We start from the raw sequence: 21,809 nt of genomic DNA on the forward strand, positions 1-21,809 counted from the left end.
TGTGTAGTTTTTCCAAGTTTTTCTTTTTTTCTCCTATTTTAAACTTTGCATATGTATTGTTTTCAACTCTGAAAAAAGCACTAATCTTGTCTTACATTTTTACTTATCAGGAAGTATATCCTTCCTATTAGCTCAAAGAGGTAACCAATTAAGTAGAATGATATTCCCTTCTTTAGGCTTACTAGTGAGTAACATTTTATTCTTAAAACTGTCTAAATTGTGACACATATATTTCAAATAGCAAAGTTGAGTTACTTATACAATGTATAGAGATCATACATTGTAATATATGTAGTATCAGTTTGTCTTTCGGTGATTGGCCTGCCACTCTGTTTGACATGATAACTGTCTTCATTTTTTTCCAAGTGGTTCGCTCATGCTGTGTTTCTTGGGTCTTATGAGTATTAAATTTATGAGGAGAACACTCCAATGAATATACTCTTGAAGGCTACTGCAGAATCTTCTGCTCAATACATTATCCTGCAATACTTGAATGACTACCACTTGAAGAAAAATTTCTTTAGACAGGAAGGGAAAAATGCCAACAGTATGATACAAGAGCATGGGGGGGGATTAATTGTACAGTTTTCCCTTCTCTGAGTATATGTGAAGTCTTCAGAGGATGTGCAAAAGCGAAGGCTGGAGGAAGCAACTCTGTTTTTCAAGGAAGGCTGACAATTTTGGGTTTTCTGGTGGGTTTTTTTTGTTTTGTTTTGTTGGGTTTTTTAATCAATGGACCTGGGATTAAGTCAGTTCAAGTGGTTACACCACTTGAAGGCAGAGGGGAATGGGCATTATCAATATAGATTTTAATAGGAAAAAGTGGATAGACGGGACTGGGAGTTGAAGAAAGAGTTCCGTAGCACAAACGGGGTTTTTTTTGGTAAAAACTGGCTCTGCGTTTGTGGAAGAAATTCGTGTTATCAGAGAGAGCCATGGAGAATGCCTTGTTACTGGCTAATCATGGCGTAATAACAGTCCTTTGGTATTGTACAAACGTGAGCAGGTGAGACCTATTTTGTCTAGACCAACAAGTAAAGAGCAGAAGTCTATCATATGGTTAATGATGGAAAAGAGAGACTGCTCATGAAGTGCTGATATCTGAGATAAGAGACTCTTTGGCATAGTGCTTCACCTACTCGGTATATCTGGGCTGTCTTGTACAATTTGTCAAAGTCTCCTTGAGATTTTGTACCAGTTCTCAAAGTCCTCTTTAAGACTATGTCAAGGTCACAAGAGAAAGAAAAAACATTTTGTGAAAGATCATCTGATTGCCATGAAGTGCTTTAAAGAATTAAGGTTAGTAGCAGAGAATAAAATTGTACATCTAGAGGATCAAATGAAGAACATAGTTAAGTTCTTGCCTTGAAGAAAGGACAGAGAGACTAAAAGTTTCTGGAACTAGTGAGAAAAATTGTGTAAGTCCTGCAGTCTCATTTTATTACATAGTAAAGGAAAACTAATTGCAAAGGATATCTGGTACTGTGAAGTAATCTTGATTAGATGTGGAATACAATCATAAGTGAAGTTACAGATTACATCAGTCATGGTAAAATGGAGTGCCTAAAAGGTACTTATTAGGAGACAGCTTGTTGCTGCAAGTCTCATATTTGAAAATGACAAAAGTGAACTCTTTGTACCTCTATAACTATCTTAGAGCTAGTTGTAAAATGGAGGCTATCAGGTTTTTGTTTGTTGCTATCTGTATGTCATGAAGGAGCCAAATAGTTTCTAAAACAAACAGTTGCAAAATTATAAAATTCCTGAGGGGGACTCTGAGGGGGCTATCATAACTTAACAGTGGAACAGTGAGTCACTGCTGGAGGAATTCATGTAATAATCTTTTCTAGTATTTATAGGACCAGGAGGATAAAATGTCATTTAATTTTACTTGATTAAAAACTACTAGGCAGGAGAGAAAGAGGAATTAAAAAATGAAGCATCTTTCTTTTATTTCAGGCATGAAAGATGAATGGAAGAGATAAAAAAGCATATTCTGAAGCGGTGTAGTATAGTGATTAATTTCATGTCTGATCAATGCTCCAAAATGTTTGTGTTAATCATGAAATTATTTCATTTGATAAGGTGTTTTGTTGGTTTTTCTTTTTTTAAGGTTCTAAATGTAAAGTGTTGCTTTTCAGTGGAGCAGCTAGATGGAGGCATCTGTATGAGTTCCTGTGTGCTAGTTTAGGCACATATTTATCTGTACGGTTCAAAGATGATCCATGGAAGGTCTTAAGGTTAAAAGTTAGGCCAAAATGTACTTTACATAGCTGTAGTTAGGTTTACTAGTATGCCAGAATGGTTTAGTCTATCCCCTTAGTGCTGACAATGTAGTATTTTATCCAGCACTGTTATTCAGTCTTGGAGTTACTTCTGCTTGAATCAAAGCTGTATCCTTTCTTATGTAGTGCTTCCAATTTAAAGATCATGTTACAGTTGTCTGCTGTTGCCTAAAGGTTTGATTGGTTTGTGTTGGTTCTTTCAGAAAAGGCAAAATAATTTAGTGAGCGTGTGTTTATTCCCAGTGAATGCTTACATGAATTCTTAACTAAAGCTTTTAGATGCTGTCACAATATTGAGAGCTTGTCACAATATCACAGTATGGTGATCCTTATTCTTTTTCCTCTCCTTTGCAATGCTAGTGTAAACTTTTGGCTTATTTGGTAGACCTTCTGTATGGTTCAGTAGTATTTAGCCTGTGTAAAAGGTTTGTCAAGTTTAAAGTTAATCAAATTAAAAATTACTGAAAGCAGAGGCAGATGTGTGTAAGGTAAGACTGTTAGACGAAATAACAAAATGAAACCACAAGATCTTAAATTTGAGAATATTAAAGAAAAAAATCTAGCAGTATTAAATATTGCTTAAATAGCGAAATTGTCTGGATATATACTTGTCCAAAAAGATCCCTAACTTATCTTTCTCCTATTCAAAAGTGGTGAAACAAGGGATCTTCTCAACAGTACAGGAAATGTTGGTACGAGAAAGACATAAAGATCAAATCCGTGTAATACTTTCCAGATATCACTTAAGAAGAATTAGGTGTTTGGAAAATGAGCAAATGTGCTAGAAATCACACAAATTGCTAAACATATTGATGATGTTTTCTGGAACTTGATGTTACTAGTGAGCTTAAGTGGAATAAAACTATTCCAAACTTTTCCTTATGAAGATTTAAGTAGCTGCTTCTAGCACTTCCTATACTTTCATTGACTTCCTGCCAACCTTGTAAGTCTGTTTCAGGAAAGGAAATGTTGAGCTTTTCACAAATTTTAGTGTTAGGTTTCTAGCTATGATAACAATTAAGAGCATTTATTTGTGCTTCAGGGAGCACCAAACCAATGATGCCATGTCTTGAAAACTTGAATTTTCTGTGCTAATCAGGCTAGTCCTGGTCAGGATATATATATGCCTTTGCTGCCATCACACTTCAATCTGTGGTATAAAATGACAATATAATTTCTTTAAATGAGGCACAATACATCAGCCTTCCATTTATATGCTTTCCTAGAGAGCAGATGGTACTAATTTTGGAACATTGGACATTCCACTTGAACATGAGGAAAAACTTCTTTCCCATGAGAGTGAGGGAACCCTGGCACAGGCTGCACAGAGAGGATGTGGAGTCTCATTCTCTGGAGGTTTCCAAACCCATGTGTGCAGCCTGGTTGAGGGGAACCTGTTTTATCAGGAAGCTGGACTAGATGATCTCTGGAGGCGATTAGTTCCTATAGTCCTAAGTCCTATACATCTTTGTGAAATTGAGCAAGTCCAAAAAAAGCAGTCAAATGTGGCTTTCCTTTAAACTCGGCATATAAAGAAGTGGAAAGAGTGTGAAGCTGTGGGTTGTACCAAATGATTGTCCTTTTGTTCTGAAGGGGTTGCAGGAGGAGGTCACAATCCCTAAAAAGTTATTCTGAAGTGACTACAATTCTGCACAAAACACAAAAAATATTTCTTAAAAGGCATTGTCATTACAGTGAATATATTTTCCTCCAGCATTATGAGATTAGCAAAACAAGCTTTAAATCAACAATTGATTTATCACTAAGATAAATGTGTTGTCTTTTTCACTCAACAGTGTTTCCTTGATATGACATTTGGAGCCGGAGGTCATACTAGAGCTCTTCTGGAGAAAGCCAGCAACATTACAGTCTATGCACTAGACAGGGACCCTACAGCTCATAAAATAGCTCAACAGCTTTCAGAATTATACCCGTAAGTTGTCTTCTGCTGTCTTAAATGTGATTGAGATAAGGCTGAGACTGTGGTATATATTCAATTTAGTGTGTTTTTTTTAGTTTTAATATATAGTTTCTAATGGCAGTATACGCTGTATATACCCCGTTAAATAGGCGATCCAATTCAATTGGAGTTCAAAATCCTTCTGAGCTTTTTGGAATTAAATGCACATGCTATACTCTGTTAATTTTGAATATGCATCAAGTAGCTAATTTAATATTTAAAAAAAATCTTATGTTGCTTTGAGATGATTCTAATGGGAGAGATAGAAAAAAAAAGTACACTTTGTGGTAAGTCTTTCACAAAGAAGTAAGGAATAATATACTTTAAAAATAAATAATGAGGTAATTTAATTTGTGGCTTGTGAATACTTCAATTTTTAAAATATCAAAAAGTAATTGTAATTCAGTATTAGAATTGCTAAATATTTTACCACTGGCTTCAGAAACTACTACACAATGAGGAATCTACTATTCCTGCATGAAACTCGTGCTTCAACTTTCTTTTTAACTAGAGTGGGGAATTTGTTAAATGAAGAATTGCCACATGAAAAGTTTTAGGGTTTTTTAGTTACACAAAGTTCTTGTTCCTTTATTCAAGAAACAGTCCAGTCAGAATATTAGTACATTGATGCAAAAGTCTGCAATATTTAGAACTGAGTATGAGCTTCTCAGAAAGTGCTCTTGTTTAAATTTAGCCAAGAAGTAAAAATATGTGGATAGCAAATTGGATAGTAGGAAATAATTTTTTTTTTTTTTGAAATTTGAGGAATGTAGGAATGAGAGGACACTTCCTGTCAGACTGAGAATGTTACAGTATTTATTTCAAAAGAGCTTTTATGTGAGGAAAAGCAAATGTTTCGTTCCAACACGAAGAAAACTGCAGGAGGTGGATCAAGAAACACATGGATCTTCAGTCATGTTTCACTGCATAGAAGGGGGTTCTAAGACAGCAGTACTATTCAAGCAGTGCAGAAGGTATTCTTTACATTTTCTAAAAGGAAACGCAGAGTAGGATGTGTAGAAACTGAGCTGTAAGACCACTTACATATATTCCTCTAAAATTTCAGTTCTTAGTGGGCTGAATTGACATAGAGCATATACTAATTTGTAGAATTCCTCTCTGCCACTGTTGTTTCTACAGAGAATACTCTTTCTGATACAATAGTGTGCAGAGTATTGGCAAGGAAAACTCCTTTTTTTTTTTTTTTGACTAGACCTACAAAGACATTGCAGTAGATGTCATGGGAGTTCATAAAGCTTTCTGTTCTGTCATTGGAAAAAAAAGTAGTCCAAATTAAAACTGGTCTTGTATCTAATGCAAATTTTCAGTAACATCCACATAAGGTAAGACAATGTTGAGTAGTCCTCTGACTCAATGTATGTTTTCTCTGTGAAGTATTCTACACATGTGAAGGAAGTTTATTTTTCAGCTAGATCAAGAAGTGTTGGATGTTTTTCTGGTAATGATTGACATTGTTAATCCTCTGCTTGCTTTATGTTGGTGAAAATATGAGCTTTAGTCAAGGTAGTGTTACAGTTGTAACTTACTATAGCTTTATAAACAAAGGAGGTCTCGTAATGCCTATTTTGGTTTGTAAAATCATATAAACTTGGTTAATTGTACTCCAGATATGAAAGAGCAGGTGGTAAAGTAAGTAAAATGTTCATACGTGGCACCTCTGCTTATTATTAAACTGTTTTTCTGGATAAGTCAGTAACACAAAGCATTGTTAACTTAAAGATGTATAAGCCTATAATTTATACATAGCAAAGCTAGGGTTTGTTGTAAGTATGAAGGAGTTGTGAGATATGGAGGTTTCATAAATGAACTTTTTTCTTTCATTGTTTATTGGAAGATGGTTCATCTAATGTTATGAGGTTTTATCGTTTTGATTGGGATAGAGTTAATTTTATCCCCAGTAGCTGGTACAATGCTGTGTTTTGGATTTAGGGTAAGAATAATGTTGATAACACACTGATGTTTTAGTTGTTGTTAATTAGAGCTTATACTAAATCAGGGACTTACCAGTTTGCCATTCTCTGTAAGGGAGGAGATGATCTTGAGACTTGAAGTAGTATTTGCAGTACTCCAGCCTACAATAAAAAACTTCAATTCTAAATTGTTAGTTATTATTGCTTGTTCTGCTTAGGTAACATTAACTACCTCAGTAACTCTCTGTGAGGCTTCATTTTTTTAAGGCATCCTGTATCTTAAATCATTGAGATCCAAGATTATTAAAGCTCAAGTTGGAGAAATATGCCCAACAATATGGTTGGAAGAGGAGATAATTATGGCTAAATTAAGGGGTTTTTTCTATATTCAGAAACAATACAGGAAATTCCCCTTGTACTTAGCTGAAAGACAGCCAGAGTATAAGTCGTCACTAAAAGAGAACACTGAGGAAAAATACATTTGATATTTGTATTGTAAATGTATCTCTGTTCTTCTTGGTAGTGTTTTTGTCAGAACTAAAATCAGAAGAGGATAGAGTTCCAACTGTGATTTTTCACATTCATTTAGCTTTGATTGTTTATTAGTTTTATTTTTAATATAGTACTGCTTTAATAAGGAGAAAATGGGTCAGAGCCCTTAAGATATTCAGTGTGTGGGTGGGAATCCTTTGACGTACTTTCTGGGGAAGCCTCTAACTTGGGAATTGGTGCTGAGAATCCAGAACAAGATAAAATTCAGTCAGTAGCACTATAAATTACAAGTACACCCTTTCACACCCACTGAAACAGAGAGGTTAGAGAGGTGGCTGAAATCTGGCAAACAGCTAGTCTCATTGCAAACTTGCAAGTACGAGACACTTATGCAAAGCCTATGCAGAGGAGACAGTATGTTCTTTGTAAATCTGTGAGCAGAGTAAGAAATTGTGCCCCAAAAGTAAGGATGAATAATGTAAAATTCATCGTACAATTCAACTACCTTTTTATTGAAATTGTAAAGTAATTTGGAGGTGTGATGGTGCTTTGGGTCTGGTTTTCAGGGTTACATTAAGTTTACAGAACAAGTGGGATAGAACCATCAGCTGTACTTTTTCTGGGGAAAAAAAAATTGTCTTCAATTTTAGGGAAAGCAGAACTTCTTTTCTCAGTGGCAATGAGCTTATTCTAAATCTATTATATATTTATGTTATTGTCACTATGTATTGTTTATTTATGCTGCTATATAGTTTTGACTGTAGATCATACAGGATACAATTAACAGTGTGTAGATCTGCTTGAGGGCTGGGAGGCTCTTCAGAGGGACCTCAACAGGCTGGAGTGATGGGCAGAGGCCAATTCTATGAGGTTCAGCAAGGCCAAGGCCCAGGTCCTGCACTTGGGTCACCACAATCCCATGCAGTGCTACATGCTTGGGGATGTGTGGCTGGAAAGATGTCCTGCAGAAAAGGACCTGAGGCTGTTGGTTGACAGCAGCTGAACATGAGCCAACAGTGTGCCCAGGTGACCAAGAAAACCAAAGGCATCCTGGCTTGTATCAGAAATAGTGTGGCCATCAGGACCAGAAAAATGATTATACATAATTTAACACTGAGGAGGCAAACAGTATCTCCTTAGAAAAGGAGATGGATTTGTCCATCATTTTTCTACTAAGTGTTTCTTTAAAACATTTTGTAGCTCAGTATTAGAAGTAACTTTGATAAGATGTAGCTAGGAGAAAACCATCAAGATGATAATGTAAAAAGGTGATCACTCTGAGTGTACTGGTTCAGCTTTGCATGACAACTGCAAGCTTGAGAAAATTGAATCAGTTATATGCAACAGTTTGTCTGAATACCTTAAGATCTTCCTCTACAACTGCAGTAGTTTCTATGTATTACTTGAAAGTTTATCTATCTACAGTCTTTAAGATATAAAAGTCCTATTTTGGAGGGGTGGGGGTGGGTGAGAGAAAAGACGGGGGCAAAGGGGAAAGCAGGTTTGTGAGTTATCCAAACTTAGGGGTAATTGTTTCTAGACTAAGTTGTCTGGCAAGCTGTAGTTAACATACTTTTGACACAGTGGTCTTTTATTGTGGCTCTTGGATCAGTTTCAACATTGAGCATGCTTATTCTTTTCCTTGGAGGCAGATGTAAAAAAGCAATACATCACAGCTTATAGAGTGGGTATGTATATGAAAGTGTGAGTTGCCATTCCGTCCATATATATGGGAAAGACTAAATGGGGTCCTAGATTGAGAATTGTTCTGCATGCCAATATTGCCCATGCGGTAGGTCTTAAACTGGTATTTAGTTCCAGTGGTGGGAGTTGTTAACTGTTGTATGCATGACTGAAGTAGGTTAATATGGATGTGTAGAAATCTGGAGGAGAGCTTTTAATGCTCAAGGTATAGGATGTTAAGGATTGATTGAATGGATGAATGGGGTATCAACATTTCAGATCGCTTCATCACAGAGTTCTTTTAGCACTGTATCATACCAGAATTTTAATAATGAATGACAAGAAAATGCTCTCCATCTGCTGAATTTAAACACTATCAAATTATCAAAGTCTCTTCAGAGCTCTAATTTTTTTGCCTCAGTTGCAATCAAATACTGTCTTGACCTGACTTGCTTGCTTGTGAGATCTGTCTAGCTCATTAGTTTATTAAAATTATTATTAAAATCATTTCAATTGTAATGTAATAAATTTGGGGGTTTGTCTTAGTTTTCATGCCAATGCTAGGTTTAAGGTAATTTCCAGTCGAAAGGGTAAGGATAGCTCCTTTGGATGTTACTGTTTTAGGAAAATGAATTGCTACCATTTTGATGAGTAGTCTTGAGAGAAGCTCAAGTAGAGGCTGGGGACTGACTTGTTGGAGAGCAGCTCTGCAGGGAGAGACCTGGGAGTCCTGGTTGATAATAAACTAAACATGAGCCAGCAATGTGCCCTTGTGACCAAGAAGGCCAATGGCGTTCTGGGGTGCATCAAGAAGAGTGTGGCCAGCAGGTCAAGGGAGTTTCTGCTCTTCCCCTACTCAGCCCTGGTGAGGCCTCATCGGGAGTACTGTGTCCAGTTCTGAGCTCCCTAGCTCAAGAAGGACAGAGAACTTCTGGAGAGAGTCCAGCACAGGGAACTGAAGCATCTTCCTTATGAGGAAAGGCAGCAGGAACTGGGGCTGTTTAGTCTGGAGGAGATTGAGGGGGGAACTCATTAATATTTACAAATATCTAAATGATGGGTTCGGGTGTCACTTTTTTCTGTTGTATCTAGTGACAGGACAAGGGGTAATGGGAAAAGGCTGGAACACAAAAAGTTCCATTTAAACATAAGAAAAAACTATTTTACTGTTCAGGTGAGGGAGCCCTGGCACAGGCTGCCCAGGGAGGGTGCAGAGTCTTCTTCTCTGAAGGTTTTCAAAATGCGCCTGCTTTGCATTCCTATGTGACCTACTCTAGGTGGACTTGCTTTGACAGGGGGATTGGACTAGACCTCTAAAGGTCCTTTCCAACTCCTACAATTCAGTGATTCTAAGATGCATTGTCATGTTATTTTTGTAGGAAAATCTTTAGAGATGTTGGCCAATTTGAAGCTCTGAAGGTTTACAAGTGTTGTGTTTAAAGTAATGAACTGCTTTATTGTCGTGTTTTTTCTTTTACTGTTATCAAGTGGTTTTACATTTAATGTTGAAATGAAAATTAAAACTTTGTGAAATAATTTGAATTCATCTATTTGAATGGTAGTTTTGGCGTAGGCCAGTTCTCTTACAATATCAAAATCATTCCCATTGGAAGGGATCATAGGATGTCATCTGCTTCAGCTTCATGCTTCAGGCAGGTTCAATGGAAACAGTTTTAGACTGTAGGTTGTAAGTTGATGTGAGTGGGTGGTTGACTTTTTCTGAGGCACAATAGGTTTTTAAAATACATTCATTCTGATATTATTAGGTTATAGTGCTGTAGCATTAAACGGTAGATGTGTTCTGCATTGTTCTCTATCAGGCATTAATGAGTACCCTAAGGTGAACCCTGGAGTTATATCCCATGTGATAGTGCTTTATGTTGTTTACACAATTTAAACTAAAATTCATAATTGCATCATATTGTCATCTCCTTCAAACTTTCTGTGGAGTAGATCCTCATCTGAAGTGTCAAGGAAGTGATTGCTTCTGTGAGTTGTTCCTGCTTCCCTTCTCTTCATGTTGTATGTGAAATACTGCTAGGTCAGGGCAGGCAGTTTTCTTCCTTCACAGTTTTTCATCAGTGTTTCTAGGAATACTACAGAATGCTAAATGTTCTTACAGAATGAGAGGACCTTTATTAAGTTGATGAAGAGAGAAGTTTCTGACATTATGTAAAAGAAACAAAAATCTCCCTCTGTATTGGTTAAGGATGGGGACCTGAATTGGGTGATTTGACTTTCTTTTCAGTACAAATGTGCAAGATCCTTATTATTTTTAAGGACATAGTTTATACCTCCTAGCTCAACTTCATATGGAATGCAGGGCCAAGTGTTATTTTAACCAGGAGTAGTTTCAGACATGTCCATTGCATTGCAGTTTAAAATGTATCTGTTTCAGCATAGTATAAAAGTGCTCAGAATACCTTTAAAGTTTAATATTGTAGTTCCTAGAGTGTTTCTGAGGACACTTCTGCGAAGTTTAGCTTGGGTTGTGGGTTGTTTTCAAAAAGAACAACTCTCTTTATTTTTAAAAATAAATAATTATGATGCTGAAGTAATCATTGAACTTACGTGATCCATAAAGGAAACATTGATTTTTCCTTTCAGCTGGGAAAGGGAGGCTGAGGAAATGTGCTTTGAAGAGAGGTTGGAAGGGAAGAGAACATAGGTTCGAATCTAAAGGTTTTTTGCACCTCGTAGCTAGTTGTCTACACATCTTTTTATTCTATTGAAAAGATGGTATCTTCATATTTCTCTGCAGCAATAACTATATTAGCTAGCTATCTGTATGTTTAGATAATTTTTGTTCACATTTACAAAAAGAGGTATTGGGACACTGCACAAAACAAGGAAAGGTAAACTGTACTGAAATACTCTTCCCTGTATCAGACAATAAAGGCAAATGTGAATTTAATCAGTACACAGATGAATTTTTGGAGTAGAAGATTCCAGCATTTTCGTATGAAAGTGGAGATGATATAAATGTGTGGACAAAAAGGTGCTTATCTGTTACCAGGAGAAAGTCAAGACTTGGTGTTTAAGCTAAACTTGTAATTTACTAAGTAACTAAACCAAAAAAAACCAATAGCCTCTGATTCATGATTTCATTTCATCAGACTTGATAAAAAGGATAATAGGTAACTAAATTACAAAATTTGTCAACAGATTTTTTTTAACCTATGTTGAGCTTCACACTTAACTAATATGAAATACACAAATATATAGAGAAGTTATTTGGAGTTCAGATGATTTTTGTGATTGAGTCATTGTACTTCAAATACTATTATTCGTATCTTAGATATGTTAGGGTTATGCATATAAGTGACATAGACCATAAAAATGAATTACTTTGAGTTTGACTACATTATTATTATGACAAGAAAAAAAACAGAATTAACATAATTTGCATTTTAGTTTGATTTTGGCCTTTGTGACTCAGCTGTGCCAAGTGTTGTGCAGAATATTCAAAGGACTGAAAGTAAAATCAAACAGTTAATTGCTGACTTTGTATTTGCATGCCCATAAAATCTAGCCACTTGATCAATCAGCAAAGATTTGGTTGGAGAGATTTCAGAGAATTTCTGTGTAAAACTTCACTGAGAAAACATGTAACTTGGTACAAAAGTTACCTGTGGTTATGTCAACACTGAATGGTGTGAGTGTTTGAGACCAATATTGACTAGCAAGTGGTCTTAACTCTTGACACACAGATTTATAAGAAATAATACCACTGTCATGTCTCAACAGCAGATACAATCTGTAATACTGGTATTGTTTACTTCATAGTCTTATGAAGTTAGAGACTGCTGAAACTTGGATTTTTAAATATGAGTCAGGAAAAGAGAGGCAAATTCTTTCTTACAATGATATTCCAGTTGGCCACTCATCTATCTTTAAGATGAGTTTCTTCTGCTCAGCTGGGAAGGGAAAGAGGAGGATAAGCACTGCTCCCTTCCCTTAAGCCACTGTGTCTTTATCTCTGGGAAAGCTCCATTGTGTTTTTTTATTCCAGTGATTACATGGAGACCTGAAAACCTGCTCTTTTGCCCCTTGAAAGAAATTAGGAACCAAATCCCATGAAAGTTGGAGGTCAGATGTTAAAAAGCCAGCTTTTCTGTTACTAGGTCAGGCTTAATCCACTTCGGCATTGTCTCTTCCCACCCTCTCCAAAGACGTGTGCTACACATTATGACGTTTTCTATCAGTTTAAGGTAGTATTTTGTTCTCCATCTCATTCAGGACAGCTAACTGTGCCTAATGTTCAGTGATTTGCCACAAAAAGCAAGGCAAAAATCTTGTTCAATTGACTGAGCATCAACATGACTTGTGGTTCCTTGCCATGCTGCTTAGGTTAAGGTGATGTCACGTGTAACTGTCAGAAGAGCACACTTTAACAAATTCAACCTTACCACAGTCTGCCTTTGTCAGAAGAACTGGATGTTTGCAATTGATGAGCCCAATATTAAGATACAACCTACTGGCATTTAGCAATATTTACTACCTTGTCATCTTCTAAATAAATAAATAAATGAAATTCTCTGTCACAACAGAATTGAATGTGCCAATACAATTGAATGTGCAGTTTGTAACTCTTCCCACTAGCAGGACCAAAAGTGTGTGCCCAGTTTGAGTAATCACTGCTGTCACTTTGTGAAACTGTGTGCTGCAGCAAAGCTCCTGTAACTTGGAGGAAATTTGGAGAACATCATGGATACTTGCTCCAAGAAAGGGCAACTTCTGAGTTCAAGCTAACAAAAATTTGGGCATAAAACATGAAATCTGCTTCTTTTGCAGAGTTACTGTTTGTAAGATGCGTGACTATGAAGATTAATGAAAGTGTAGGATTCTTTATCATGGTAATCAGGAACTCCACAAATAGGATTATTTTTACAGTGTGCTGAAGATACAGTTTTTTTTGTATTGTGGTTTATGATTTGTGTAGTATGAGTGATCTTATTTCTGCATGTTTGGAACACTGTGCACACTGTGCCATGGAAAAAATGCAGATTTCTCAAAACAAAATGCATAATTGAAACACTTTTTCTTGTTTTGCCTTTAAAATAACCTTTTTATCAACACTTAAATAGATTAACAATAGTATTAACTAAACTCCCTTGTAATAATGAGAAATTACATGACCAATTGTGAAACTATTGACCAGTCTTTGAACTGTCCTTAGTATTTGCTCTATAGTACTAAGCAGATGAAACCTCTGACATCATTCTTCCGATAGAGTATTTCCATATTGCTGTTCCCGAGTATTTGGATTACTACAGGTTGATAGGCAGTTTAGAATAAGGAGCAGGTATGGAAGATACTGGTCTTCTTATTCCTTTGTTTTTGTGTGGTCCCATATGTGATGGACAGGTCATCAAAGCTATGTCTAAAGGAAACCTTGAATTCTGTGTTTTTTTGCATAACTGCAGACAAGAAATAGACTGAAAATGAAGCTGCTGTAGGCTTTTGATATTTATTTGATGTCCTTTTTTGTAGCTGTTTGCTTGAGACACTGATTTATTATAAATTCAGATATATTGCAGCAAGAGAAATTAATAAAACAAAATTGTACTGAATTTTAAATACTTGAAAAAATTCTGTATTACTTTTTCTGTTCAATAGTTTCCTGACTTGAAGACCTTTATCTTAATAAATATAGAAAGAAGAACTGAATGTGATTGCATAATCAGGGAAATTTCTGGTTTTCAAAGAAACATTTCCATTTTAATTCTCATAGTTAACAAGATACTGAACACTGAGAAACAGAACTGTGCAAAACTAAAAATGTCTTGTCCTTTCCTCTCTCGAGCCATAACTGCAGAAAAAGAACTGAATATTTTCTTGCCAATCTGGAAGCTTCTCAATGAACCAGCATTGCAAGGTTTAAAAAATAGATTATGTAGTAAATTACAGTACACAACAGTGTGTTTATGCTTCATTCTGCAGCCATGTATTGAATCTGAGATTTTTGGGATGATTTTTTAAGGTTCCTGTGTAAAAGTAAAATTTTTCTTTATGACCTATGATATTGTTTGGAGAAAAAGAATTCTTCAAGGTTCAGTGCTTCTTAGTAAGCATTGTGGTATTGGGATGTGAAGCCCTTCTCTAGAGTAGTGTGTGATCTTGGAAGATTTTCTATGCAGAGGGACTGGATGTTTACATTTGACTTAATTGTAGAATTACACAATTGAAAGAAAAGAAGTGAAGTAGACCTTGACGGATTTAGATCATATCCTAAGTGTCAACAACATCCAGGATGAGGAAAACAGCTCTTAAACCAGTGGGCTATTAGTTATTTTTGGAATTAAAACAGAAAAAGAAGTCTCTTACAAGGTAATTTGATTGTTCTTACCTGCTGCAGTGCTTAATCCAGTCACAACCTGTTACAAGTTTAACACATTTCTAAAGCGCTTTAGTCAAACTCTTCAAATATTTTAATCTTGAATGACAATTTCAACAGAGCTTTATATGAAAAAATATGCCCTCTTTAGCAAGAACCAGAATGTTCTCAGTGTTTTGGCTTTCTGACGTCTTTCTGCCCCATAATCAACTTTAAGAGGTACTGCAGGTAGCTTGGAGGTGGAATGAGTTAACGATTAATAAGGTTTTACGCAGCTTCTTGCGTCACTTTTTATTTCCGAATCAGTTGCTAACAAGTCACCTAAGGGCTTAAAATCGACCAGGACAATAAACAGAAGGAGCCTGTAGTGCAATTGATGCTGATGAACAAAGCAAATAAATTATAGAAGTCAAAATAAGTATTATTTTATCAGTTGCACTTGATACTATAAAAATTTGGTTTACTGTAAGGAATACAAAAAACTGATTCAAGTAATAATTCTTCTGTTGTAATTTTATGTGGAACCAAAACTTTCATTTATCTATTTAATGAATTTATTCAATGTAACATGTTGCTGTATGGCTTTTTCTTAAGAACCCTCACTCAGGTGGTTATCAATCGGAATATATGTTTTCCTCCTTTTTTTTTTTTTTTCCTTTTTCTGTTATGCTAAGTCTCTTTGGATATTTTCATTATAGCAGAAGGTATTATATCTTCAAATGTTATAGAACTAGAAGAGCAACAAAACTAGCCATTGCCATCACCTCGTTGAAGTCTAAAGAGTATAGAGATGTTACGTTCCTATTAATCTCATTTGAAAGGATCCTGAAGTTTGAGTCTTTTATAAACTTTTAACTAATGATAGCTAGTATCTCCAAAGAGACAAAAATTTGTTGAATGAGAACTGCTGCAATATATTATTTTCGTAATTTTTTAACCACAACCACTCCATCCAGGGTACTTGTTTGCATTCACTTATACACAAGCAATACCTAGAGGGGGTTTTTTTTGTGGAAAAAAACAGTGTATTTATGTGATTTCAATGATCCTAGAGGAATTTACACCAGAATCGGGCTCTGATCTTCAACACAAAGAGAGTCATACCATTTTTAAGGTTTTTGTTGTCAATTGGCTTCTGTTCATGAGTTTTAGAAGTTTTGGGTTCAAAAACCAAGAGCACTTTCTCATCTTCTCCTTTTCTTTTTTAAAAAAGCAAACTTCCCAGAAATTCAGTCCTCTCTTCAGACCTTGAGGACCTGAACTTATATTGAGAATGTGTTGCTTTGACAATAATTGCAAGATACTTAGTGTTACCACTTAGAAGTGGAACAGCTAGACTTCTTCACCTGTTTCAGGTAATTAAGTCTTAGAAAATAAGGATATAATAAAGATTTCCAACAGCACAAGCAATTACAGAAGAAAAGCATGATGTTGAAATCTGAATTTTATTTTGAACTTATTAATCAACATCTTCCTTCATTGCCTGAGTACTTAATCTGTCTTTTGAGTCTGGCCACATGATTTCTTCATCTGAATCTGAAGTTAACCTTTCTCAGTTTTCTTGAAACTTGATCTTTTAATTTGTTGTTCCAAGTTTTTTAATCTATCTGTATAGGCCGTGAGAACAGTGCCAAGTTCTGATCTCCCTTCATGTTTACGTGTTAAGAACTTGCTCATTATTCTTTGTTCCTGGATACTGGCATTCTGAGTGGTAAAGCACAAGGTGCAGTGCTAAAACTTTTATAAATTCTGTACTTGGGAAAATAATTACCTTATAAACATTTAATTAAAATTGTAGTGTTACTCTTGCTCAGAATATCCTATAAGCCCAACTAAAATGAAAAGTCACATGTTGCACCATGGAATAGGTTGTCTGGGCAGATATGGGTTTAAATTAATTGTGAATTTGAGAAGCAATCTTTTAAAGCTTTTTGTATTATCTGTTTTCCCTTCCTGTCTTCTTACATCTGTTTCTTCCTCATTGAAGAAGCAAGAGATCAGTGAAATGACTCTTTATATCTGGTATTGTCTTGGCTGTATCCTACTTATAACTGGGGCAGGCATATAAAAGGTGTAAAAAATTTTTTGGATTATGACCTTGGGGAAAAAAAAAAAAGGTTAACCCAGGTACTGGAATTGAGCATATGAGCTTACACTGGCTAACGATTGTCATAATCTATCCTGAAGTATTAAAGAGATGTGGGCTGTACTTCCTATCAATATCCCGTATTGTTATAGCTCTGTTATTTATTATACAATATTGTTTTTTCCTATTTCATCTGAAAGTTTGGAACTCTAAAATACATTCAAAAGTTTGCACATCTCCATTCTGTTTGACTTCTAAGACTAGAATTCATTTTTAGCTAAATGTTACCATTGATAGCCAGAATGTGTTGATGTATTGAAAACTTGATCAATATTTTCTTTAAAGGGTATTTTATTTTACCTGAAAAAAATGCCAAAAACATCAGATGAATTCTTTATGTGGGATGTACTTTGTGAAATACAAAGACTTCTATCTAAAGCTAAAGTGTTAAAATAGTATTAACAAAAGTAATAGTTTTTTCTCATATTTTGGGAAAATTATCTTAGATATAAAATTTTTTTAAAAGAAAATGAAATTGAAGTTGTTCCTAAGTATCTGAAGTTTTGAAAAATAAAGAACTTTGAAAGCAAAATGATGGTCTCAAAACTGATAGATGGCATTTTTGTCTTTTTAAAAGCTATATGATTTGCACCTGTGATATTCAGTTATATTTTGAGTTTCATTACAGAGACAGGCAATGAGAGCATAAATGCCTCCCATCCATAAAACCACTACTGTAGTTGCTAATTACAGTTAAAACAGGTTATATGTCTCAGAAGACCCACTATTCTAAATGAAACAACTCGTACATTTGTGGTGGAAGGCTCAGCATGTATCTCATGGAGAAGCTTAATGCAGAATTTTGTAACCTTCTACAGGTGCTACTGGGAAGATTTTCTTACTTAATATATTAAAAATAAACCTGCCTTAATCTGGAGAAGTTTATATACTGACCAGAATAGAGACTAGTCCTATAAGGTCTTTTGCTTGAACTCGGGCCGAAGTGAAACAGCTGGGAGAGGGAATGTCTTAGTTTGTTGCGTTGATGTTCTGTCACCCTTTATACTCCTTATTTTGTTTTATAGTCTGATTTATGGAGTCACCTAGATTTTTAAAAGAAATTTTTGGGGATGATGGGTGTTTGCCCTGAACTAATGAATCAAAGATTGTCTTCAGGTTGTAACATATTTTTGTTGGAAGGTACTTGTGGAAAATGGAACTAATTGATTGACATTGCCATACTGACTCTTAAGTGTCACGTGTTGTTGCAAGAAGTGAAAGCGTTACTTCCTTGCCGTGCTACATCAGATGATGGCATAAAAGATGCAAGTAATTGGGCTGTGGAAGGGCTGCTGTGGAAGGAGGTATACCATGTAGAGCTGCCCACTTAGTCCTTTACTGTCAAGGCTGCAGGAACCAATGCAGCTCTTTCCTCTGATCTCTCCAATTGTTTAATGGCTTTCAAGCAAATGAAGAGTTCAATATGTTGTTCATAGTGACAGGATATTTTACTGCTTCTATTACATAAGAAAGGTTTTAAATTTGTGTTTCCCCAGTGGGAAGACAAGAGGTAGGAATCTCAGTGCCACACGAGATTAGAGATACTGATAAAAATGGGGATACAGTCAAGGCAGCAAATCTGCAGTTGCTTGTTGCTTCACCATTGCCCAACAAGTTCAGTCTTAGATAGTCCAGTCACCACTCTGACTCTTTATTCTTTGTAAAAACCTGTGGCTGAAATACTTGTTCCCTCTTGAGATTAATTTCTTCTTGCCAGCCTAGACAAGTGCACCAGCTGATATTAGGGGAGAAAAAAAAGCCGAAGGAAACAAAGCAAAACTAGGTCTGTGTTTTTAAACAGTTGTATTTAAAGTGGTTATTCTGCAGTGTCAGAAATAAAACAACATTATAAAGTTGTATGTGCTGCAATTTAAATGAATATGGCAAGTAAAATAGTCACATTTGTTGAGAGGGTTAAAAGCTGCCTGATCTTTATGAAATAAATTTACTGCTCACAGTCAATTGTACTTAGAAAGAGCAGTTGCTGCTTGTTGCTTTTTGTTCTTTTCTTTTGCGCATTTGCTACTACTCACTGGAGGGAAAAACCTACTGGAAAATTAGGACTGTTCTGCAGCTGGAAAAAAAATCCCAACAATTGCAATATTTAAAAGGGTATAACTTGCTATTTAAAAGGTACTTGCAGACAGTTTTTGCTTCCAGTACCTTTCTTCCACCCAGGATCAAGTACTGAAAATGGAATAGACAACTCGGCAATGAAAATGTTGAAGTAAGTAGTATGTATGTAGTAAGCTATTTTTTGCTGCAGCTTTGGTACTCTTGATAATCAATATGTAAGAACTTTGACAGGTTTTTTCCCTGTTACTTTTTGTTTTTTTCAGATTGATGCTAATTGTTCTAATCATTTTCTATTTCAAAGGAACACATTTTAAATGCTAATCTTAACATTTAAAATTAGTATTTAGTGTCTTTGGAATCTGTTTAAATGGTCGCATATGCACAGTCTAAAACTCAGTTTCTTAAACTTTATAAAAAAAGAGTGATAAACTTTACAGGGGCTACAAACAAAGTGGATTTTTTGGTCTGCATTTTTTCATGGAGCAACATTTTGAGCATTTTTTTTTAACAGTGAAGAAAAGTTTTTGTGTATGTTTGCAGACATGTAGAGCACGGTACTAATACTTAAATCACTTCGCTCACGTCTGATCTCTGAAATGGAAATAATACTGTTCTCACAGGAATACTTAAAAAGGTGCTCAAGACAGAAGTAATTTGAGATGAACAAGACTTGCTATTCAAGTGAAAGCTGTGTTAGTGACTACATGAGCAGATGACAGGCTCTGCCCAAGCTGCCTGCTGAAGAGAAGAGAAGGAGCACCATCTCAGGGGAACTTCGCAAAAGGACCTACCACCTTACTCCGTTTGGGTGGCACCCTGGACCTCTGACCTCTGTGAGGAGTAATGGCAGGAAAAATACTTTTCACTTGTGATTCAGGATATGCTCAGGGAACATCAGTCCTCCTGCCTTCTCCCCCAGTTTAAGCCCTTTGTAAGCCACAACTAAAACATCTGCACATTTAAGAGACAGCAGTTTTCAGAAGTGTATAACTTGCTTCATAGGCGTAGCTGGAAGGATTTGAGTATTAAGCTCCACACATGCACCATAGATTTGCCCGTCACCTGGGTGGCTGCATCACCAAACCTGTAAATTGTTAATTGTACAAGCATGGCCCATGATTTGCATCTTTTACAAAATTAAACAGAAAGAGAATATTTTGTTAAATTCTTGCTCTATAGAAGGAACTGAAAGGCAAGGGAAAGTCACTTGCTACTTAATGTGCTTATTAGAGAGAGAAGCAAAGACTAGCATAAAGCAGATTTTTACAACTTGAGTTTTACCAGACTGTCTTTTGGGTAAAGGTACTATAAATGTTTTAAAAAATGTCAATTTCACTAGAAATTGCTTACTCTTGTTTTGGTCATTTTGAAAAAACAAAAGAGAAATAAAATCTGCCCTCTCAAATCCAACTGAGAGGATATTATGAGGTAGAAAATACTATTTTTATACCATCTATCACCTTTGTTAACATTTTATTAGACATAAATCATGTATTTTTGGATTGCGTAGTGACAATATGGTTCACCATGCATTCTATTTTTATAACTTTATTTAAAACTGACATGTAACTTGCTGTACCTGAAACCCCAAGTGAGCCAGTTATTGGAGTGTAACAAAGTTTTGACGTCAGAACTGCTATTTATTCCACTGGCAACCATTAGCGATGCATTACCCTTTGGCACTTGTGTTTTCAGAGATATGGTTAAATTTTTATGACTGACTCTGGCCAATTAGGATTCTTTCTCAGTATAGAAAGAAAGGAAGAGATCTTTTTTACAACTTGCTAAATGTAGCTTTCCAGAAACATAAAAGTATGTTTTAAACAGCATAAAAATATGGATTATTGCACTCAAGAGTTCACAAAACATACTATTGAGCCACACTTCAGATTGACTGCTTGCTGTGTGTGTATTTGAGAGGCAGGGATTAAGCCAGGCTGCCTTGTCAAATGTATGAGCCTTTATTAGAATTTAATGTAATTACAGCTGAGTCATGCTCTCCGGTTAGTCTGGTGGCTTCAGTAGAATGTGAGGGGGGATGAAAAGATGGAGAGAATTTGGGAGATATAGGGTATGTGGAAGAAAACTGGGCAGAGGGGGTAAGCTTGGCAAAAACAAGTGTCTAGTAGAGAAATTTCAGTAGATGTTTCTATTGCTTGCTTTTTCCCCAAAAATTTTGACTTAGCAACACTGAACTTCAGAGTGTGATTTGCATGCCCTGCATACAGAGTGTGATGGAACAGCTGCAGAAGAGAGTGCTGCAAGATCTGGTTCCTGGGTGTGTTGGCTTAGGATTCCTGTCAGTGTTCTGGCAATAAGAAATGCCATTGTGTACAAACAGAACCTACAACAGATACATTTTCCATCTGTGTCATTTTCAATGATCTTCTCCTGGGGGCTTAGTAATAGGCATTGTGTATTCATGCATCAAGTTGGAGTTACCTGTCTACAAAAGTTACAGAACACTTGTTTGTACATGGTGTTTTACTAGTGTACTGTAGATCTGTTTTGAAGGGAAGGCTTTTACGTAAGATTTTTCCATTCTTGCACTTCATTAATGATCTTGTGTTCTTTAGATCAGTAGTGAAAATATTGTCAGCTTTTGGCACAGATTGCTTCTTAAAAAATGCTTCTCTTCCAGTCTCTGATCTTTATTATAATAGGCCATCTTTAATATGTTGCATAAAGGGTTTTGGTTGCAAACTAAATTTCCTTAACCTTGGCATCCATATCCCAATTTTCCAAATAAATAGAAACTACTTGATATTAAAGCATCAAGCATCCACATTTCTGTATAATATAGTTATATATATATATATTATACGGTTTTCAGGTAATTCCAGTAGAACAGCCATCTCTTGAGCAGCCACGAGGGGGAAGAATTTTGGACATTCTGCTT

General features: G+C 35.8%; 1 protein-coding gene across 1 annotated transcript in view; it reads left to right on the forward strand.

Moving 5' to 3' along the window:
- Window positions 1-21,809, forward strand: part of METTL15 (methyltransferase 15, mitochondrial 12S rRNA N4-cytidine) — a 78,402-nt gene that overhangs the window by 27,629 nt on the left and 28,964 nt on the right. Inside the window, exon 4 of the mRNA XM_061999621.1 lies at window positions 4,082-4,218. Within this exon, the coding sequence (XP_061855605.1) occupies window positions 4,082-4,218 (137 nt within the window). The remainder of the gene's footprint in view (window positions 1-4,081; window positions 4,219-21,809) is intronic.

The sequence above is a fragment of the Colius striatus genome, chromosome 7 (genome assembly GCF_028858725.1).
Source record: "Colius striatus isolate bColStr4 chromosome 7, bColStr4.1.hap1, whole genome shotgun sequence".
In the NCBI taxonomy this organism is placed as follows: domain Eukaryota; kingdom Metazoa; phylum Chordata; class Aves; order Coliiformes; family Coliidae; genus Colius; species Colius striatus.